This window comes from Crassostrea angulata, chromosome 7 (genome assembly GCF_025612915.1).
Source record: "Crassostrea angulata isolate pt1a10 chromosome 7, ASM2561291v2, whole genome shotgun sequence".
NCBI lineage: Eukaryota > Metazoa > Mollusca > Bivalvia > Ostreida > Ostreidae > Magallana > Magallana angulata.
Window position 1 is genome coordinate 39,541,379 of NC_069117.1, and position 24,047 is coordinate 39,565,425.

At 31.8% G+C, this 24,047-nt stretch overlaps 2 protein-coding genes and 2 long non-coding RNA genes across 5 annotated transcripts; 3 read left to right on the top strand and 1 right to left on the bottom strand.

Annotated features, from left to right (window-relative positions):
* Nucleotides 1–1,694: 1,694 nt before the first annotated feature.
* LOC128156877 (uncharacterized) lies at nt 1,695–2,350 on the top strand. The gene is made up of 3 exons (XR_008239774.1): nt 1,695–1,772; nt 1,946–1,997; nt 2,238–2,350. It is a non-coding gene; the product is annotated as an uncharacterized LOC128156877 (long non-coding RNA).
* Nucleotides 2,351–7,111: 4,761 nt separating this feature from the next.
* On the top strand, nt 7,112–8,713 carry LOC128191326 (uncharacterized). The gene has a single exon (XM_052863402.1). It carries the CDS (start codon nt 7,178–7,180, stop codon nt 8,711–8,713), a length of 1,536 nt encoding a protein of 511 aa, XP_052719362.1. The 5' UTR covers nt 7,112–7,177.
* Nucleotides 8,714–12,306: 3,593 nt separating this feature from the next.
* Nucleotides 12,307–16,742, top strand: LOC128156876 (uncharacterized). Its single transcript, XR_008239773.1, has 5 exons — nt 12,307–12,444; nt 12,576–12,633; nt 12,760–12,813; nt 15,388–15,558; nt 16,656–16,742. It is a non-coding gene; the product is annotated as an uncharacterized LOC128156876 (long non-coding RNA).
* A 1,457-nt stretch (nt 16,743–18,199) lies between these two features.
* LOC128157247 (L-proline trans-4-hydroxylase-like) lies at nt 18,200–22,911 on the bottom strand. 2 transcript variants are annotated; one of them, XM_052819705.1, is made up of 10 exons: nt 22,816–22,911; nt 22,154–22,211; nt 21,406–21,484; nt 20,090–20,171; nt 19,844–19,957; nt 19,634–19,725; nt 19,373–19,463; nt 19,111–19,240; nt 18,730–18,881; nt 18,200–18,597 (listed from the first exon to the last, which is right to left on the bottom strand). In XM_052819705.1, exons 2-10 carry the CDS (start codon nt 22,167–22,169, stop codon nt 18,484–18,486), a joined length of 870 nt encoding a protein of 289 aa, XP_052675665.1. In that variant the 5' UTR covers nt 22,170–22,211; nt 22,816–22,911; the 3' UTR covers nt 18,200–18,483. The 2 variants fall into 2 exon arrangements, with proteins under 2 accessions (XP_052675665.1, XP_052675666.1); XM_052819706.1 differs by lacking the exon at nt 22,816–22,911 and adding an exon at nt 22,579–22,721.
* Nucleotides 22,912–24,047: the final 1,136 nt, after the last annotated feature.

Consider the following 24,047-nt stretch of genomic DNA (forward strand, 5'->3'; position numbering starts at 1 on the left):
TATGAATGAAAGAATTTCATTTAACTTCTTAAAAATCTTATTAATTCTGAAAATAGTTTTCGGTTGGGAATTTAGGTTTTAGGTCGCCCACCATTGTAATGATGATGATCATTATCTCTGCTGCACTGACATGGCATGTGTAGGTAAAATACTTCTTTTTAAATTTATACCAAAACTTTTCATTCGCGGATCTAAAGAAGAGTTGGGGAGTCCGAACGCCTTTAATTGGCAAAGTTAGTGTAATTGGACACACCTCTATAGAAAAATAATAAATAGCAAAAAACTAATAACCGAAATATCCAGGTACATTTCGATAATTGGCGGTATTTGTCAACTATATCGATGATATGTTTAAAAATGAAAGAATTTCATTTAACTTCTTAAAAATCTTTTTAATCCTAAAAATAGTTTTCAGTTAGAAATTAAGGCACTTCCACTTTTTAAATAAGTAAAGAATATGTTATATAAATTTTAAAACAGATATACATGCATGTATGTACTTGAATAATCAAAATATTTTTTTTCTTTAGTACAAACTGAAAATATGATCATTAAGATCTCTTATAAGATTTGTGTACCAATATATCTTAAAAACTCACATCATATGAAATCATAATATATATAAAATTTAATGCTTAGCCGATGGGGTATATCTTGTGAATACTGTTTTTGTTGAGTTTGATTTTATACCACAAATTCTGGTGTACAACGAGGTAGGAAACTCGACTTAACTCTATACGCACCATAGTCCACAATAATGAATGCTTTTGATTTTATAAATATTTGAAAAAAATGACGCCAACTAATATACATCATGCCTGAATAGCTTCTAGAAGAATAGCAAAATATTATGTGAAATCCGTTCACGTATCCATTTTACGATTGTCAGGCAATCTTGAATAACAATCTCTGAATGAGGTAGTATTTGTAACCCTACAAACACTCTAATCGGACCAATATATATTAAAGTAGGGCTATAAGAATTCGGAGTGCAATCATTCAAATCTTAGTTTATTTATAATAACCAAAATGCAGTAATTTCATAAGAGTTTATAAAATGTAAACTTTTAAATGCATTTGAATCACACGTATTTGAACAATGTTTTGGTTAAAAATTGATGTCAGCTTTGAATGTAGCACAAGTGTCATATATGTGGAACTGATTTTAATAGATTGCAGCAATGGTTTATGTTTCAACCCATATTCCCACAACTGCAACTAATTTTTTTAAACAACAAAAGGGAGTAATTTGAAAGTAGGATCCGTGTTGGGCATTGCGTATTTAAGATGTTTTATTTAGAAATATGTGCATATTTAGCGATTATTGTATTGCGTAACAAAGTACGTCAAAGATTTTGCTAAATTTTATACTTGTAGAGAGCGTGTTTGGAAATATTCCTAAATTTGGAGCCTCTTTAAATGGTATGCTTTGGATATTGCAACATGCTTTGTTAAGTTTTAGTTTAGTTTCCTAGTTTAGTTCTTTTTCGTAAAGCTATAGAATTTGGACAAAAGAAGTATGCATAGAAAATAATGATCATGGAGATGAGAGTAATTTAATTCTTCATAGCAATATGGAATCCTATTTGTTGAAAAGGATTTAATTTGGGAACAATTGACAATGTAGTAAACTATTTCTTCCAGGCAATAGAATTTCTTGTCCAAATTGTACTAAACATGGTTGTAGTTTCATCCCTTGCGAGACTTGCGTGTATCACGATTATACCCATCATGAAACTCAGCTGCATCGGTTTAAAACTTGTGAACATAAGGTACAGTAAAAGTATTTTCATTTCTATGCATCTATATAATCCGACTTATAGACAAACTGGTATATATATATATATATATATATATATATATATATATATATATATATATATATATATATATATATATGGATGTGATTAACACGATTCTGATATAATTTATTCAAATTTTAAAGGGAGAGTGCAGTCAAAATTTATACATCTGCTGTCACGATTATCAATGCATAGGTATGTTTCGCTACAATACAGAAGAATTTTTTATCTAATCCTACATTTTAAGGCAACACTGTCGTCATCGTCAAAGCTCACGGTTTTCTATCCGTTACACTGCAACGGTTAGAAAACCAACCCGTGGGTCCCGACGATGAACTGTCGGAAACTCAACAATAATGCTAATGTGTTGTATTTTATTTTTTCTCAAAGTCTATTGAAAATATGAAAGTATCTAACGAGTAAAATGATTTTTAGATAAACTATTTGGAACAAATTTTCAAAGCACTCTGTCGACAATTCAATCAACAACCGGTGCAAGCATCACATCAAAAACAACGGACCGAGCAAGTACTACAAAGGCGCATGCATTATCCCATGCTACAACAAGTAATAATTATATCATAGTAATAGCAAAACAACGGTTTTGAGAAAACTTTTATTTTCGTTTTTATATTCTGTATACAAATTGCTGAGTGGGTCAAGTTTATCAAAACAATTGATAATGAAAATAGTAATTTTAAAAGAGAACGCTTTTATTGTAAATTGTACGTAGAGAGCATTATAATCCCTGAATTTTTTTTAAAAGATAAAACCCTACCCTGTGCAAAATGTCAATTTAGAATGAATGTGAATATGTAATTGATATACTCGAAAATCACTTTACACATACTTGCAATGATCAGAAGATTTGAAGTAAGATTTCAAAATATTTGCCAATGCTTCTTTAGAATATTTGATCTGTATAAAACATCCTCATTTTAAAAAGAGAAATGAATGTTTAAAGCAATTTAATTTTTTCATTGGTTCAATTAATGTCATTGAAATTAAAAATGATTATACAGTATTTTAAAGAAAGGGGGAAATTTTTATTTGAACCCAATATTGGATCAGTATAATAAGGAAACGAAAGATCTTAAAACAGATAAGGATTATTATTACTGTACGACTCGAAATGGCCCTTTAGCTTTGTACCTAAATTATAGTTAATACATGTAAATATACCACATAGAGTTTTAGTTTATTTTTACCAATTTTTTGCAAAAAAGGATGATTTTTTGGAATTTAAAGACAAAAATTGATTTCGATTGCAATTTGAGTGGCTAATTCATTGTAAACTAATTTAAATTGGTTTTGGATAATTGACTAATTGACGAATCATAGTTGATGCACATTCTGAAGTTATAAACACCGTTAGTTGAGACTAAATATTGATGAAATATTCTAGAATTTGACATACTCGAACATAACTGTTGTTTGATAGAAAACACACAACTCTGAAACAGTATTAAATGCTGCATATTTATAACTCTAGGTTTTTCTACTGAATTATTTTGTTATTTTTTATCCTACGTCTATAATCTGCCTAAAGCTACGTAATGTTTAAATATGACGTCACATGGCGTAAGGCGAACAGTGGATTATCAGAAATTTATCCTATGAGTGATATCCACTGTATATTGAGATAAACATGTGATAAAATATTATATCTTCTCCATCCATTTTTCTTTCTTTCTAAACGATTTGGTGTTAACTTTTTATGACATTTTAAAATGCGTTAGAACGTTATCTCTAAAGTTACCAAAAAATAACGCAATACATGTGTTTACGCAGCACTGTTAAGGTTTACTGTTGAGGTTGGTCGCGCCGACCAGAGAGTACTGGAAATGTCAACTATGACATTATACAAAACAACAAGTCATCAAAAATCCTAATAAATAAAGTTATTTCCAATTGTTATGGTTACAAAAACATTCAACTACATTTAAAATTACCTACGTGTGCAACTTTGTAGTCAAATAGGTCCAACGACGATAAATAACTGACTGATCGCGGTGCACTTGTCGATGTGACGTCATAAAATAACTATTCTTACTTTGGATTTAAGCTTAGACCTAACTTAAGCTGCTCTCACCCAACGATACGTGACACAAACGTATACCAACACATATTGAATGCATTAATAAAAAGATTTTGACAAATTAGAGCACAACAAAGTACCTTAGTATAATATATCGAACGCTGTAAAAACAAGCAGATTATTTCCATTATCAATAAAATCGGCTTCATAGAGAAATAAATAAAAAGTTTTTCTGAAAAGTTCTCTGTTCTCAGAATTGTTTTGCATAAAAATATACTTCTTTATTAAAAGTTCAGCCTACACATCATGTATCAGGCGCTGCAACTTCAACGTATAGGACTATCACAACAAGGCAACAATCAACTGCACCACCTACAACAACGTCATCAACCATTGGTAATCAAATCCGTTTAGATCACTTAAGACACTCTAGTTAATCTTTAATTATTTTTAATTATACCGTCTGTCGTCATCCACCGTTCGCATTTTCAAATTTTGTAAATAAATATGCAGATTCTATAGACAAACAGCTACTATGAAAAGCTATTAGAATATGCCTTTTAAAGAAAATGTGTCACCCTTTTATGTATTAACAATAAAACAAGGAAAATGAATATTGATATATATATTTATCCATAAATAAATAGCGAGACTGACCATCCGACAATATTGTGTAGTATTTCTTAAGGAAGTCAACTGTTCTGCCCCTACTTGTAAACATGCTTAATCAAAATTAAAAAAATAATCATTTGTAAGGTCATCTGTTTCCAACAGAAGACCTTACTATTATTGTGCTGGCGAAGATTTTTCTGTTGTTTTTTTTTTTTTACTTTTTTTTTCTAGACGCGAACTTTGAGGCTTCATATCTTAAAAACCAACAATTGATTTTCAACGAAAGTTGTGCTAGCGAAAGTTTCCTTTTTTTCCTTCCTAGACGCGAACTTCGGGACTTAATAGCTTGCTCATTTCTGAACGGATTTTGCTCAAATTTTCAGGGCTAATAGATCTAAAACATTTCATTAACTTTAAAATTCCCCTTTAAATTTTTAGAGTTTCCAGACAAAGGCTCCAAGACTGTGCAGGTAATGGGAATCTAACGAATTTAAATAACAGAGACATTGAAATTGTGCATATCAGGTTTTTTTTATTTTGGATTATGTTTTTTATTTAGAAAAGGGTAGGGGTAAGAAAACAGGATTCCAAAAAGTGCTAAAATTCGGACATATTCGTTTAAAAGAAAATATTTTGTTAAAACATGTAGAATAAAAGTTTCACTTTTTCACACGACCTTACTATTTTACCAATCAGCGCTTAAGAAAATGAATTTGAACTCTTCTGAAGGAGACAACAATTTTTTTTATACAATATATTTTCGATTTTTATTAATTAACTAACGCTAGTAGAAATAACGTCCCAATTGGCAGAATTAAGTGACTTATAATGTATATTATATCTGTATCAATTGAAAGTTCTCGACACCCCATTCACCTGTATTTAAGACCAACATATCAAGTCCATAATTTTAGTTATATACATAATTTTTTTTAAAAATTATCTTGTTTTTGCTGATTAAACAGTGTACTTTTCCCGCAACATTGATGATGTTTAGATTGTTTGAAACGTAGTATGACAGGTACATGTACAAGGGCCATCAGCCTACAATTTTTAGACAATAATTGCAATCACCCGACACTCAAATCATTGTCCTAAACAACTTGGTTTGTTTACATGTAGAATTCCGGATGAGTTTTAATGACTTGTAAACTGATAAGTGGTGACAAAATGGGTGAACATCCCATATATTTATTTTTATTTCCCTTTTCATTACTAAAAATTAAAACAACTTTTTTGAGTCACCGTATCACTTTAAATAAAAAGAGTGCCAATCATGAATCGTTCTTTTTCGCCTCGCAGCTTCAAGGGAAGACATTCTCTTTATTTTTGTATAAACTTTGATCTCTTGGCTGATTAGTTTTTGTTTTATTTGTTTTATGATTATAATATGCAAGTTTCATGCTTTACTGCATATTGATACAAAAGTGGAGAGTAATAAAAAAATTTTTTGGAATAACAGACTCGTCATTTTGTAACAAGAGAGAGAGAGAGAGAGAGAGAGAGAGAGAGAGAGTTATATATATATATATATATATATATATATATATATATATATATATATATATATATATATATATATATATATATATATATATAATAAAAAACTTTTAAAACACTGTTTCAAAATATTTCGACCGTGTTACCGGTCTTCATCAGTCGGTGTTTATTGTCTATAGCAACACAACGTAGAACATATACTATGACGTCACAATATGAATACAGTTTGGCAAGTGACGTCATACAACAATATTGCGCCAAAAACATATGAAATAAAGGTGAGAATCTATAGAAAGCACAGTGATAGCCGTAATTAGTACATAAACAAGTAATAAATGAAAAATGTATAGATAACGGGACATAAAATAAAGGAAATGTCTATACAAACCAGTAATAATGTAGTCTAAAGACAATAATGTTCCCTTTTGTTTATACCAAAAGGTATATAAGTATTTGATTTTTTCTTCCACAAATTTTCTCTGAATTTTCTGTAAGTTTCATCTTTGTACAATTTTTCGATACCTATTACAGAATAATCCTCAACTGTGTGTTCGTCAGCAATGCATTTTTATACTGACGAACACACAGTGGCGCAATATTGTTGTATGACGTCACTTGCCAAACTGTATTCATATTGTGACGTCATAGTATATGTTCTACGTTGTGTTGCTATAGACAATAAACACCGACTGATGAAGACCGGTAACACGGTCGAAATATTTTGAAACAGTGTTTTAAAAGTTTTTTATTATTCATTGAAAAAGAGACTTTGGATATATATATATATATATATATATATATATATATATATATATATATATATATATATATATATATATATATATATATATATATATATATTTATCTCATACGTGTGGTGTATATTACCCGTGTGATAAACCTTTGCTATATCACACGGGTAAATCTATATCAAATACTTCCGGTCGGAACTACTTTTGACACAGCCCCTCGCTTCAACAGTGGAGCTGTATTGAACATTAGGCTACTATTTTACATTTGTATGGAAAAATTAATTTTAAAAACAATTATATTTTAATATAATTGTTTTTAAAATTAATTTTTCAATACAAATGTAAAATAATAAATAATAAAATTATGAAAAAATATGAATAGGACCTAATTGGATCTAAATCACGTTCGTGAAAATGACGTAACAATCAATTATCAAAAATCTTCTGCTTAATAATTTGACGGCGTTTGGAAAATGAGTGAAGAAAAGAAATACGGAGATTTTTTTGTCATTTGCAATGAATTATCGAAAACTCAAGACATTGACAGCGAAGAAAATCTAAACACAGCTGTTGGTGAAGTTTCAGAAGGTGAGAAAACCCATAAATCAACGCCAGTGCCAGTTATTGATTCAGAAATTTCCGAAATTGAGCGTTTAGAAGTTTTGAGTGCATTATTTGAATCAGAGCTTTCAGAAGAAAATAATGATGTTAATGCCAAAATTTTGAAAGAAAACTTGTCAAATCACAATGAGTCAAGATTTGTTCATTACGAGAGTCAAGAAATTGAAAAATTCATTCAAGATAAAGAAAACAAAAACACATTGAGAAAAACATTGTATGATGTCAATTTGTTCAGTTCTTTCCTTCGTTCCAAAAATGAAATGCGTGAATTCTACAAAGTTTCTCCTACAGAATTAGATGTGTTTATTGCCAATTTTATATTAAGCGTTCGGAAAAAGGGGGGAGAGGAGTTTGAACCGATATCATTGAGAAGTATGATTTCCAGTATTGATAGAGCCCTTCGACGACACCGCTACGAAGCAAGCATCATGCAGTCGCCTGATAATATATTTACAGCCACCAAACAAGCTCTGAAAGCCAAACAAAAAGATCTTAAACAAAAAGGGAAGGGCAATAGGCCACAAAAAGCAGATCCGTTATCTGACGACGATATTAATATTCTGTATGACTCCGGAGTTCTAGGAGTTACCTCCCCCCAGTCGCTGTTGAACACGGTATGGTTTAACAATGCCATCCATTTAGGGTTGCGTGGACACCAGGAACACTATAACCTCTGTTGGGGTGATATTTCATTACATAAAAACCCTGATGGCACAGAATATTTACAGCATTATGAGAGACAAACAAAAACGCGCACCGGTGCTAACACGCGTGACACAAGAACAGTTCTTGGCAAAATATTTTCAATTCCCCATTTGAATGAAAACAACCCAATTGAAGTTTATAAGAAATATGCAAGTTTAAGACCACAGGGGTTTCGTGAACCAAACGATCCTTTTTATATTGCGACCCGCACTATTCCATTGTCGGACAAAAAAAGCGATAAATGGTTCATGAAACAAAAGCTTGGAGTAAACAAAATCGGGAAAATTATGGGGAAAATGATTGAAAAATGTCCACAAATTGCAGATTCTGGAAAGCGCCTCACAAACACAAGCACGAGAAAATACTGTGTCCAAAAACTCAGGGAAAACAATATAGCACCTACGGATATAATGCAAGTTACTGGCCACAAAAATGTGAATTCCATCAACAATTATTCCGAAATTACAGTTACAAAACAAAAAGAAATGTCCAAAATATTGTCTACAACGAAAAATACAGATTCAACCACAAGTCCACACGGACAAGCGTCAGCCGCAGGAAGCATTCAACAGGCCCAGTCGCTGTTTGCGGGGGCAATCTTGCACATAAACAATATGAATGTTTACACTTACCAAAATGCCTCCCAGGACTTCCAGCCACCACCAGCCAAGAAATCAAAATGAACATAAAATCCAGCTACATTTATATAATGAACTTCCAGTTGATTGAATTGTTTTGAATTTGGTTTTTGTTTCACACAAATAAACAACTTCTCGTAACGTTATGTTTCTAGTAATTGAGTCATTCAAATCCATGGCATTCGTAACTTTTCAAAGTAATGAGGTCACGCGATCTAATTTTTAAAATCTAATCTGCAACATTTCTTTTGTAAATGTAAGGCTTAATTCAAAATAAGAGAAAAACAAAAACTTAGAACAAAGTCTATTTCAGTGATAATTCATATTCAGATGCGAAAAACTTTCTAATTCAAATCCGCACTATTTTGAGCAGCGCAAGGTTACATCAGCTGCTTACGCCGCGTTGCACCATCGATTAACGTTAGAAAAGAAAAAAATCAATCGTCGCTTTTAGGGAACATTTCAAAAACTAAAAAATACTGTTCATATGAGATAAATAGAACATCTATGATTGTGTGATTTTATATTTGCTTTATCCAACTCGTTGAAATGGTAAAATATATATATATATATATATATATATATATATATATATATATATATATATAACAGTTGAATATTCTTTGTAGATATTGCATATGGTCAAAAATTTAAAAAGAAATCTTACACCTACAAGAAGCACCTGTTTACAACGTTTATTTAGCATACAAAAACAAACGAATTGAAAATTAAACATGAGACAGGTGAAAAATTAAAACAAAAAAACTACGAGAAACAAAAGAGAAATAAAACCGACGAGCAGTTTACCGTTGATAGATTTGACTTATATCTATGGGATGTGGTAAACGATAGTGCTCGAAATGCTGCGTTCGCCTCAATTGTCACACTGTAACATAAATTAATGTTTCGTATGCATGGTCTTATGTATATATGTATTTTTGCATGGATTTATGTTTAAGGAACAAACAACAGTTGTGTTGATGAGCTGAAGAACTGCGCCATGTTTAAAAGCATGGGTGTATGTTACGCAAGTCCTCAGGAAGGAACCAAGTACGACATTGCTTTCCAATGTAAACTTACATGTGATCGATGCAACGGTAATCTATCTATCTATCTATCTATCTATCTATCTATCTATCTATCTATCTATCTATCTATCTATCTATCTCTTAAATAATATGTAATAATCATACGAATTTTTTAGAAAATTAAAAAAAAGCTTGGTTTGTTGCATATTGACAGAAGTTCTTTTTTTTTTTAGAAACATACAAACCTCTAACAACTGTAGCTTCAACCATTCGTAAGTTTGTATAATATACCAACATCTTAAAAATATGGAATATGTCATTATAGAATATATTTTCTAAAAAAATTATTTCAATTTGATGTTTTTAGCTTCCACCATTGGAACTACCCTGGGTGAGGTTTTTTCCAAATGAAAATAAGAATCCACTTTTTTAAGTACAAAATTTATATTAAATTATAAAGGTGACAACCTCATCTTTTTTTGCTTTCCAATGTAAACGTACATGTGACCGATGCAGTGGTAATATCTATCTTTCCATTTTTCTATCTATCTATCTATCTATCTATCTATCTATCTATCTATCTATCTATCTATCTATCTATCTATCTATCTCAAAGAAGTAGTTTTATGATCAATCGATAGATCAAAATTTTAAATGATAAAGAAGTTTTTAAAAAATCTTAACATCATACAAAATGCACCAATTTTTGTAAAAACACTTCAAAAAAGCGTGCTCTGATGGAATTAACTGGTTTTTGCTGCTTTACAGAAGTTTTCTTTTATTTTTATCAGAATTATACCAACCTTTAACAACAGTAGCTTCAACCATAGGTTAGTTTATATAATATAAACTATAATTTGATATTCCAACATCTTGAAAAAGTCAAATATGTGATTATAGAACATAATATATTTGTTACGTCAAACGTTAACAAAATTTATTATTATACTTTCATGTTAAATACTGAAATCTGATTGGTTTAGACGCAGTTTATAATCCATTCTAATACCCTCAGCGTTAGTAACACACTTAGCAACGGGTAACACAACGAATTGTTACATGCGCGAAAATTATGCACGTACGGTTTGCCGTGGAATTCACGTCATTTCTATATAAAATCAGTAAAAAAAATCTCTAAAATTAAGACATTCAGTATAATAAAATAAATAGTGCCTGTTTGCGTCGGTTGACAATGGTTTCCTCGGGGTGTCAATTTCAACTGTTAACCTCCCAAACATGCACTATTTATATAATGTAGTATATTCTCCATCCATTTATCATTCTTTCTCACCAACTCTTTCTAAATGATTTGGCGTTTACTTGTAATGACAGTCAAAATTCGTTTTAAAGTTATCTCCTAAGTTATCAAAATAACACAATATTCGGGGTGTATAAGATATAAGACTATTGAGTCATATTTAATGCATTTAAAAGTTTTTGGGAAGGAGCACTTTGTATTCCTGATAATTCAATACATTCTATATGTAACATTGTACCGGACAATATTTCCAGTGCCAAAGTGGCATTTTTTCACCCGCTTAGATGTTTAAGATGCAGTTTCTTAAAAATCCATATATGTCAAATGATAGACCATTGCCTGGAGAGCATACATAGGTATAACCACTTTGTATTTACTTTGTCTCACCTGAAGGGAAAGATATTTACCTTTAAAAAATAATATCCCATAGGAAAACAATAATTCACATAGGAGAAATTACTTTCCTACAGGAAATATTAAAAAATCCTAAAGGATTTTCTTAACATCCTACAGAAGTTAAATTTCCTACAGGAGAAAAAGTATTTCCTGCAGGAATTTGATTCACACAGGTAGTTTTCCTGTAGGAATTTAAGATTTTCTATCGGATTTCAAAATCCTATGGGAGTTTTGTTCAAATTCTATTGGAATTTAAATTCCCATAGAAAGTCATTATAGAGTCCAAATGTATATGTCGTTATACTTAGTGGACGTCGACATGATAAAAAATGTAAAAGTATTTAATAAATAAACCAAGACAGAGCTGAAATGAAACGTCTATTCTACATGTAGGCAATGAGACGAAATTAGTTGTGATTCACTCTCTCTCTCTCTTTCTTTGATGCTAAGAGGATTCTTGTCTTTAATCTTTCCTTACTGGGCAAGCCGTAAAACCTTTGCGGCCTAGAGCACTGATGATTTCTGAAATACATAATATTGCACATTGTATCTTTTAAACTTCTTTTGCTTCTGCTAATTCATAAGCGATTGCCACTTCAACTTCCCCTACGTTCTTGGAAAATATTGTACAATTGAAACAGAAAAAAACACTTTTTAAATCAAACGAAGATAATAATAAAAAAAACAAGATAATTGAACAACTTACAGTGTTTTGATATGATTTAGAAGACAAAAAGTATGACTGATTAGATATCATTCGAAAGAAGGCAGGAGAAAGGTTTGGTCCGTAGATTAACAGAAGAATCTAGCGAGTACTTGTAAACGATGAGCCGAATGTCTGATATACTGTTTTAAAAAAAAAAACTAAAAGACAAAAGATATGGCACCTATCTATCTATCTATAATTAAGCAATTTTTCTTCAAAAGATTGTATATGTTTTATACTTACAGCAAATCCAACCAGCACAGATGGACACATACCTTGTCCTGTTTGTACTCATAATATATGTGACCATTCGAATACAATTTTATGTGAAGTTTGTCAAATTAGTTTCAATCATCAGCCACAACCACAAAACGCAACATGCTTAAATGTAAGTAAACATTATTTTTTTTTATTGTACCATTACAAATATCGCGATAAGGCATTAAACGTTTGATATCTAATGATAGTTTTTTTTTGTTTTTTTGTTTTTGTTTTTTTTTTGGAAATTCATTTGTTAAGAGGGGACAGTGTTTTGAAGACGATAGTAACCTTTGCTGCACTGATTTGGCATGTGTAGGTAAAAAATTCTTTTACATTTATTCCACTTTAGATATACTAAAAAGGAGAAAACAACAAACTTACAAATAAAAATACCTGCTCGATATTACATCTCAAATAACATTAATGATATTTTACATTCCAGATATCATCTTAAAACATCTTGACGCAGTCACAAATTACCCATTAACCCAACCAGGTCTCTTATATCTCCTTTCTCTATCGCTTTATTTGTATTATGCTTGCTGCCGGTGTTAAATGCAAACGATTGGTGTATGTCAAATTGCAACCTTTGATATTTACACTCCGGAAAGGTATTAACTTGAAATTTACTTCTTACAAAGACTTATTGTCTAAACATTGTAAAAGATAGCCGATATCAAATGTAAGAAATAGATGTACATAGTTAAATAACAACAATATCAAGGTTCAAAAACCATCCACTAGTATTGATCATTTTTTAATTTAATTTTGAATTCTAATAATAGTTTAGAGGAAATTAAACCATTTAGAAATTCGGATAATTGCCCCAGAAGTAATATTACAAAATACATTGTTCCTATCTTTAGAGTTGTATTATTGCAAATGTTACATAAAATTGTCCACGATCATAATATCAACTTCTATCAAGTTCTGTTGAAAAGTTCAAATAATAAAATCAACTCGTATGAATGCCAAACAAATCAGATACCTATCAACAAACTATGATTTTAGACGCATTCATAGGCCTAGGATATCCAAGCCGCCATGTAGAAAGTTATAAAATTTCTTTCTTTGCAAATGATCGGAAGAAACTATTTGTTTTCAATATTTGAATTTCAATGTGTATGTCAAAATGAAAAATAAATGCAAAAGATTACTCGGACATAGTATGTTAATGTTTGCATTATGATGTTTTTAGGTCTTCCGTTTCCAACGGAAGACCTTATAGTTTTCGTACAGTTTCTTCTTATTTTTTTTCCCACAAATTTTGTGCACGCGATTTCTCGGAAACTATCCAACCGATTTACACCATTTTTTCACAGATGATAGGAAGTGATCTGAATTTATTTTGGTTTTAATATTTTTGCCGTCGTCACTTCCGGTACCGATTTATTGCTGATTTTGTCACTTTTTCGACCCATTTTTTGCACGCTTCATCTCGAAAACTATCAGAGATATGAATATGAAATTTTCAGGATAGGTAGACCATAGTCTGAAGTTGTGCCTATTGTTTTTGTTTTACGCCATTGGCGCCGTTCTTAAGAGCTCACTATGGCTCGAAAATTGGGTACGAATTTTGTTCCCCTTCTTTAAATACACGATATCTCAGAGATGGCTCAATAGATTTTCTTGAAATTTTTAGGAGTGATAGAAATAAATTATATCTCAAGTATCCAATTTTTAATTTTTTCAACGTTTATTTCCTATTGTCCGTTTCCTGTCCCGCGACAAAAAGCTTGTGGCATTGAGATCTCAAAAATGATAAGGACTTGAGCATTCAGACTTTGTAGGATTATAGAACTATAGTTGTAGATGTCTTCAAATTATTTTGTTTTGTTCGTCATAACTTCCGGTCGTTACCGGAAGCACTTCAATTTTTTTTTGATTTTACATTTAATTTGTTTCATATAGAATTGAAATAAAAGTAATAATCCTTACATATGTCATGTATCCGATGTGAAATAAAAACAAAAAATTCTTCTTCCGGTGAGATATCTCAAATATCTCAGAAAGCGTTTTTAAAATAAATGTTTTACCCACGAAATCTCAGAAAGTAAAGTGATCAATACACGAGACGTATATAGATAATAGACATTCGATAGAAAATGCGTGTAATCGCTTTCATTTTGTCAACCGCCACTTCCGGTCCTAACCGGAAGGGTTAAAACAAATCAAGCTGTTTGAAAGTTAAACTGTTTTTCTTTGACAATATTAGTTCAATTAATAAACAATAAAGTACAAGTGTCCAATGTTCAAGAAATACTAAGTTTTAACTTTTGCTGAGCATTTCCGTGTGTCCGTTTCCTGTGAAGAGACAAAAAAAACCAAACAATGACTCCACGAGGTCTCAAAAACAGTCATGACTTGAACAACCAAACTTTGTGAGATGATAGCCCTAAGTATGTATCCATGTTTACATTATTTTGTTTGAATTGTTGTCACTTCCGGTCAACACCGGAAGCACTTAAAATATTTTTTTCCTTTTTTTTTTTTTTTACATGGAATGAATACCAGTATATCATTACACGATCTTATATATGTTAAATAAGCAAACATATTCTTGAAATCTTATATATGTTAAATAATCAAACATATTCTACTTCCGGTGATTTTTATCAAATATCTTACGTACATATTCTTTTTACAAATTTGATACCCGCGAGATTTTAGTCACTGTAAGTGATTGAGACACGAACATATATGAATGATCGACAATTGATTGAAGAATTGTTTAACGGGTTTCTTTTGTCAACCGTCACTTCCGGTACTCACGAGAAGAATTCATACAATTCATGTTTTTAACAAGTTTAACTGAGTGTCTTTGGTGTTTCATCTAGGATAATAAACAGTGATGTACACTAGGCAAATGTATAAAGAAAAACTAGCTTTTATTTTCATTAATCACTTCCTTTCGTCCGTTTCCGGTCTCGAGACAAAAAACCTAGTTTCACCAGGAACTCAGATTTGGCAGAGAGTATCGATATTTCATTGCATCACATAAAACAAAATCAGACGGAAGACCTTCTCGTTACTCGTAACGAGATCTAGTTTATTGTTTATTTTTTTAAAGTCCGTGCGTTTGGACACAATAACCAAACATCCCAAAGCACGATCAGTACAACTAAAAGCGCCACATCTACTCTCTCTACCAATTCCTCTGCGGCTGCCACCACCATTACACTTCAATCCTCTTCTTTGTCGTCAACCACCACTGTTCGTACAACCCATACAAGTCCTCGCAGTAAATGCTTTTTAGCTCACCTGAGCCAAAGGCTCAAGTGAGCTTTTTTGATCACAATTTGTCCGTTGTCTGTCGTCGTCGTTGTCGTCGTTGTCGTCGTTGTTGTAAACTTTTCACATTTTCATCTTCTTCTCAAGAACCACTGGGCAGATTTCAACCAAATTTGGCACAAAGCACCACTAGGTGAAGGCTATTCAAGTTTGATCAAATGAAGGGCCCCGCTCTTTTCAAAGGGGAGATAATTGAGAATTATTGAAAATTTGTTGGTATTTTTCAAAATCTTCTTAAAAACTATTCGGCCTGAAAAGCTTAAACTTGTGTGGAGGCATCCTCAGGTAGTGTAGATTCAAGTTTGTTCAAATCATGAACAAATCAATCTACAGACCTACTAGCTGCAGGTCTGTAGCTCCCGGTCTGAAAAAATTCGGATGGACGACCTGGGAGCTACAGTACCTCCCATAGTAAAAAACTGCAATTTACGGCGCACAAAAGATTGCACTAGTTTTGGACTAATTAATCTCATTTCCGAACATATTCTGTACAAATATGTGATTCCAAAATATTCCTCGGACAATTTATTACAGATATTGTCAATTCACTTGCCTCTGATATTCTTTTAAACACGATCACCAGCCCTTTCTTCAAAATATCCTCCGATGTTTTCCTTGCACCAACGTAAAATGTCTTTAACGACTTGTTCAAATCTTTGATTGGCAAGTCTTCAAAATTTGCCGACATTTCACTCTCGGTTAAAAAGACCCGAAAACATTTTACGGCCACTTTCATTGATCCTTTCTTGTTCGCTGTGTCTTTTTCATTTAATAATACACAAACATCTTCACTGTTTGGCTAGTGAAAACTCACCATCTTTAGATTTTTATTGTCTGTGTTACTCGAAATTCTCTGGTCTTTTCCTTTAACTCGAACTGATAGTAAAACAAGAAATATCTGAATAGTTTGTTGCAGGTCGGACACGATGGTCACGTGACCATATCAGCCAATAAAATTCTGTTTAACTAATTCATATTTATATGAGGTATAATAATAGTATTTGTAATATGCAGTAAAAAATCAACATTTGTGTTTTCTGTTGGCAGAGATACATGCATCAATCAAGAGAGAACCTGAGGCAAGTAACATTGGGGACCTCCTTCGGGAAAAGGGAGAAAAGGAGAATTAAACGCTATCGAGAAGTAAGTAAAATGGATTGAAGATTTGTTTTGAATTCTTTAATTTACGCATCTTCAACTTATATTACTTATCTTTTATATCGTAATAATAGATTTATTCTAACAATGCAACATTAAATTTCCATGACTCTGAATTCTTTGTTTTGTAAAAAAAAAAAAAGAGAAGCAGATCATAATAATATAGTGTTACAACTAGAATTAAATTATCAAAAAAGATATTTTTTTTTCTAGATACAAGAAACAAAGAAATAAAGTGTACCAATCTTGTTTACTCCAAAGAAATAAACTATTGAGCACAAATTAATGTAGTTTCTTTAATAATTTGTTTAACACGTACATGTTCTACACATGTGGACAGTTTCAATAACACTCCTTGTGATCTAGTTAGTGTATACAAAGGGTCGTTTGTTGCTTGTACAGGAGGACCGTACTGCATGAACAACGTTGTTCATGAAGAAGGCAATGTTAAAACTTTTAAAAGGTTTGGTTTCAGACTTATTTAATCTTAAATTTATATATAGATAAAAAACATAAACTTAAGACTTAAAAAAACTAATTCTCATGAAAATCCCGAACAACATTCATGTTGGAAGACACAGAAAAAACAGTTACTTTTTTAAGGTCAGACGACACGTTCCTCGAGAACTTTTTTTCAATCTCCTCGTAATAAAGAGTTCCAATAAAAAATATTAATTTTATAATTACTTTAAAAATGATGAAAATTTACTTGAATTTGGTTATATGTGTACATGGTCGAGTGGTAAGAACCGTGGCCGCTCACTGCCAGAAGCGTATAGGTTCTAGAGGTCGTGAGTTCAAAGCCCCGCCCCGGCGGAGATATAGTTCTATTTTAGTGAATTTTGCTGTGCTGTAGATGTTTTTATTTTTATATCAGCAATTCAAGTGTATTTTCAAGAAGATTATATAGGAAATTGCATACTCTAGTATTTTGCAGAAATGCCTGGTAAGGTACCCTAATTTTTTGCAACAAAGCTTGTCAAAGTAGTAGTAAACCATTAACAAATTCCTGGAAAAAGTTATCTAGAATTGGGGAACGTGTCGTCTGACCTTAAGTTTGGTCATGAAAAGTGCTGCTTAGTTTATTTTTTGAATTACAATGTTTATTTTTAATTCAAAGTAGTTATCCAATAAAATATGTAAACAATACAGGGGCATTATTTTGAAACAAAGCGAATTTTTAAAAATATTTTTTTGTGAAACATTTGTACAATATGATGTGTAAATGAGACAGTGTGTAGGAACTTCTAGATGGCACAATTATCTGACCAGGACTACTGCATCAATTATAGCAATGTAATGGTCATCCGTGACTACCCCTGCCACTACTGCTAGACAACAGATTGGACTAAATTAATCACCGATCCATCATCTCGGACATCCAAGCATAAATTGTCGTTGCCGTTCCTTCATCAAAAAATCAAACTCTAATATACTGCTTAATGTATTTCATTAATTATCCAATTTTTAGAAATTAGTATAAAAAATCGACTGGCAGTTCTTAGTTCTTCAATTTTTGAAATTACAGTTACGATATAATTTCAGTATTTTTAAGTATAAGTACATAAAATAGTTTATTTCTCGGTGCATTCTGATTATTTGTGCGATAATTAAACCTTCATGAATTAAAAGTTTCTTTTTTTTTGTTAAGATATACTGCATTTAAACAGTTTATTATTTGGTCTCTTAGTTTCTTCATTTCTGGTAAAACAAACGGCTAATGTACAATCTGAATGTGTGACGTCAGGCTGGCGTTACGGTTAGGGTGAATGAATTCCTTCCCGCTCATATCGGTGAAATTGGTACACTCTTTTATTGCAGAATTAGGAACCTAATGAAACGTAAATTAATAATTTAAAAAATGACAGTCATCACAAAAAATATTGTGATTCAAGTAGAAATTTAGAACCAATAATGATGAAATAGTTGCAAAGGTCATACAAGGTATAAGACTTTTACCTACCTTAACAAGGGGAGTATAACGCGGATGATGGTGATCTATGACGGGGTCATTGCTAGCTTTGTTGTACGTACAAATATACACCCATCTACGCATGTTGCTATTATTGTCAGAACTGTGGTGCAATAAATTGCAATGGAAAAATAAGGCATCACCTGAAATATTATACTCAATGCTTTAATCTGTATTTTTTTTACTTTTCATTGCCATAACCTTTTTACACAATAAAAAACAAAACAAAACCTTGTACAACTATAATAATTTTATTCACTTGGACTCAATTAAACAGGTTTCCTAGATTTTTTTTGCTTTAATATTAAATTAACTTTCAGAATATGGCGATTTCTTAACTTAATCGTATTTATCTAGACGACAATCACCCACCCGGATTCATTTCGACGAACTTGTGGGGACAGGTTTTCTTGACCTCTTCCACTCGTTGCAAATCTGCCTCTGCCTGTTTAAGGACAGGATGATGGTCAATCCTACCACACTTATGCGAACCCTCGAGAATCTGCAATTGTTGTTTGATATATTCACTGTTTAGGTATCCTATTCTTAAAACTGTTCATGGCTGAGATTTTAGCATCAGCAATATGTTATCATGTTAGAATAGTGCATAGTTATGAAAATGAAATTAACTAACTTGCAAGCAGCCGTTTTCCTTTTTACACGGGTCTAATGGAATGAAAACTGTCATCATATCAGGAAAGAGGCACCCGTTATTGTACCAGTACCTAAGGAGACGGCAAATTAAGTTTTTATAGCTTGTGCCCAATCCATTTGTAACAATTTATAATAATTAAATATGTTCGAATCAAAACCTGCCCCTAAAGACGCTAATAAGGATTTGTTTATATTGAACAGCTAGATGAACATTAATTTTGTGATCGTTGTATGAGTTTACCCATAGTCCTGGTGCCATAAATGCCGAGCTCCTTTCTGTGCACCTTTAAGTATCATCTTTCCATGGTAGTGGTACACTTCTCCTCCCAACAGCTAAACGTTTGAAAGAAAAGTAACCGTAAATGTCTATAAAATTATTTACGTTTTTAACTGAATTTCTGTATATTCTCAATGAAATACCAAGCGTGTTTTAAGCAACAATTATATGTACCTGTTCACACGTCCCCGCTACCTTTTCACTGCGAGCAACCATTCCTGTGACGTCACTACCTGGGTGTGACCAAATTATCCTTTGCGTCTTTTTATCTTTGTTGACCTCCTCAAACTATCACATTTAGTTACAATTTACAATGCACAGAATTTAAAAAAAAAATGAATGTCATTTATCAAAAAATAACATAATTGGAATTTATTGTCATTAAAATAACGATGGTTATGGCTTGTCAGAATCACATACTTCATAATTTTCTTTCATCATTGCGTCACTGCTCTGTAACACAGTCAATACTTTGTTGATTTCTTCTTTGTCCAACAGACCCCTGTAGGTGAATTTTTTAAATTACTGGCATATAACAGAATATGATATCTTTTTTGGTTGTTTGTTTGTTTGTTTTTGTTGTTGTTTGGTTTTTTGTTTTTTTTTGTTTGTTTTTTTTTTTTGGGGGGGGGGGTATTTCACATTTTCAACAAATAAACAACATTGATTTTATTACTGTGTACTGTGTACAATTTTATCTCTAGAAATGATATCGTTTAAAATTTGATTCTTATGTACATGTTAAGTAGTATACTGTGTAACATAGTGTTTATCATTTAGAATATAAAAGTTAAAAATGCATTATGCATAGCGAAATGGTTGGTAATTCGTAATAGTAGTCTTTAATGTGTACATTTGTTATAATTGACAACTAACAGTACTTGTTGAACACCTAGCTCATTTATTTCCCTATCAGAGAAGCAAGTGCACTTAAAATGAAGAAAATAAAGAAAATGTGGCAACAAATATCTCTATTGTTACGCCCCATTTAAAAAAATTGAAAATATAATGTTTTCATCAAATAGCAATGGTTTTTCATTTCATGTATTGATTTTGAATTTCTTTTATTTATTGTTAGGCCATTATCATTCACCGAACTGTCTCCGAATTTTTACGTTTTCACGATTACGACAAAGAGCACACGGCGGTACTGAGATCGGTCAACAGAGGATGCTCTCTCCTCTATGGCCTTGATCTTACATCTTATTTTTGAAGAGGCCGTATTTGCTCTGCTCCTGTTTTATATTTTTCTTTTGGACTTTTGAATACTGTTCGTTATCACCAAATGTTATTGATACAGCATACGATTCAGATAGTAACCAAATAAAAAAAATTTGATATAATTATACATTTTTTCTTTTTGAACTTTGTTTGGAGTTGACTGGGATAGAAAACACAACCAATTTTCCATGTGGTTATATTAAAATAATTATGGTACAATAAAAGAAGATAAATCTTTTAAAAAGGAGTCTTATGTTAATATCATAATGATTACAAACAATTTCGGTCTTTTCTTTTAGCAGGATTTATACATTAATATTATGAACGTTGGAAAAGCGAAGTGCAGTGCCCTTTTAGTATCAGTTGCTTACACATAAATATCCCTCGTGTAATTTATATTGAGTGAAATTTGTAAAAGTCACATTGGACGGTGTTTAAATATTTATTCAAACAATGCATTGTCACGTTTAGAAAACGACTTTGCATTGTTAGATTTAATAATGAGAGAATCTTGCCTGACAAGAATATATCCATATTCTTCAAAGTCCTTTATGGCTTTTTCTGGAAGCTTGAAATTATCAGTGAACTCATACTCTGAAAAAAAGAGTTAATTATGGTCTATACAGTTAAACTCCTGATAATAAACATATTGTTTGTCATTAGTTTACAATAACATATGCATTAAACTTTACACATACCTTTGTTATTGTGTTGCAAGCGTGAGAAACACCTGATCTTTATATGTCGTTGATATAAATGTTATCGTATTTTATTTGTTTTAAGTACTTTACAAAGTATATGTGTATGTTTTTATTATTTTTCTTTCAAAAGTTTTATTTATTTTTTCTTACAGCTGGAATAAAAATAGTAGTTCATTTGATTTTCTGGCGCAAACATGATGAAATGTTTGTTTAAATATCGAACTTTTGTTTCCGGAATCAGAAAAGTAAACTGTTCATTTGTTTGTACATGTACTTGTAAATAACCTCAATTTCTTTGAAAACACAATCTCTTGTATTAGGATAGTACAAGTGTATCAACCTGCACACTGTTAAGTGGTAGTAGTTGAAATAAAATGTGTTAAACGTTATATTTTTTAACTTTTCTTTTATCAACATCTGCTATTACTTTCGTGCAAATTATATATAATATTGGTTCCAGTAATCCAAAGCGAAAGGTAACAATTTATAGACACTGCAGGTACTATATCTACCAGTGCTTTTTACTCAGGTGGCATACAGGAGTAAAATTTTGGTCACTCACCTGCGTGATCCTGCATCGTGCGCTTTATCGTGGATCTATATCAGTAAGTCTCGCTGCACTAAAATCATAGCAAACAAACCACATTAGTTTAACTATTAATTAGTTTGGATTAGAGTTGACCCCCCTCCCCCCTTCTACCCACAAGTATTCTATATATGAGACTGTTAAAACATCTTCGCTAGCCAAGGGTATTTGGTCCACTCTGCTCCCCTAAACCGAAAACCCTTGGCTAGCGAAGATGCTGTTACAAAGGCAATCCTATTCATAGTTCATTCGAAAGCAATTTGAGACCATCTACTTCATTGTCAAATGAGACTATTTGTGCACCATGTATACATTTATACACTTATTATAATACTTGAAATCTATTTTAGTTATCGGAGTAAGCAAAACATAGTAAACATTACATAATAGTGAAGTCTTACCTATTTGACAGTCTGATATAAGCAAATGATTTATCAGTCTGATATTAGTTTTATATTGAGTTGTTTTAGCACCGACGTAAATAAACAGATCAGCTGACTTTTATTGGCAATGTTCCGAGTAACTACATATACCGATTACAGCTCTGTATAAAAAGAGTGTTTGTCTCTTGACATTCTTGCGATTTTTCATACAGAGTTGTAAAGAGCAAAAATAAACAAGAACAAAGCACAGCTTACCTTCCGCGATCAGGTTTGTTTACATGATACACTGTACGGGTAATGACCTAGATAATACAAACCACGTGATTAACGATTATCGTGGTATTTATGGACCGGATTGGGTATAATTTTGCAGCACTAAATCTGTCGTTTCGCTTTGCTTTTCTTAAAAAGATAAGTTGTACAATAAACGTAAACAAAATTTTAAAAAATGCATTTATTTTCAACAGAGAAAATGCCCGACATAAAAGCAGCCTACAATGTATGAAGAAAAAACTGGATGTAATATTAATATGTTAAAGTCAGAATCTCAATGAAATTGTCTACATTTAATAGTAAATCGGGCACGTAACATCGGGTGCTTGAAGTTTCCTTAAAAGTTACAACTTCTGACCAGACTTCAAACCATTTTAGACACTTCTCAGGCACGTAGCATCAGGGGGGCCAGGGGGGCCGCCCCCCCCCCCCCCACTTTTTTGCGCAGCAAAGAATTTTTGCAAATTTACATACAAAAAATTGAATTAACATGGAGTTGGCCGCCCACTTTTCTGTGACCATGTAAAAATTGAATAGAAAATAAGGTAATAAACAGTGGAATTTAATTAAGGTCTTCCGTTTCCAACGGAAGACCTTACTATTATTCTGAAAAAATTTCAAATTTCTTATTAAGGTCTTCCGTTTTCCAACGGAAGACCTTATTGTTTTCGTTCAGTTTCTTTTTCCCTATTATTATTATTTTTTTTCTTACAAAATTTGTGCAGGCGATTTCTCGAAAATGGCTCGGCCGATTTTCGTGAAACTTTCAGATCTAATAGATATTAATCCGAACTTAATATACATTTTTTTATTTTTATGACGTCATTTCCGTTCTTGAGAAAATGACGTTTTAACGATTTTCAGAGGGTCGGCTTGTCCAGGGATCTCCTCCTAAACGGTAAAAGATATTGAGTTCAAACTTTCAGGGATTGTAGACAAGAGATTGTAGATGTGCTATTTGGCATTCATATTTGTCATGCTCAAAAAGCGTTTACGCTCGCCTGGTCCCGAAAATTGAGACTAAAAAAACGTCGTAATTTTTAATGGTTTTCTTAGTTTGTCTCTTTTTTGAAAAATATTTTGTTAACACTTGTAATGCAAAAAAGATTTATATTTACAAGACCTTTCATTTGATATCAAGAAAAAGGGGCTGGCCCCTCAAATTAAGGGACAAAAAGGCTCTAAAGTCTTTCATCTGTAGCCCTTTACTGAGT

Coding starts and splice junctions, on each gene's coding strand:
- LOC128191326 (XM_052863402.1), top strand. CDS start 7,178: ATGAGTGAAGAAAAGAAATACGGAGATTTTTTTGTCATTTGCAATGAA.
- LOC128157247 (XM_052819705.1), bottom strand. Junction 19,726..19,843: donor TAGCGGGGACGTGTGAACAG/GTACATATAATT, acceptor TCAAACGTTTAG/CTGTTGGGAGGAGAAGTGTA. Junction 19,464..19,633: donor TTATGGCACCAGGACTATGG/GTAAACTCATAC, acceptor CCGTCTCCTTAG/GTACTGGTACAATAACGGGT.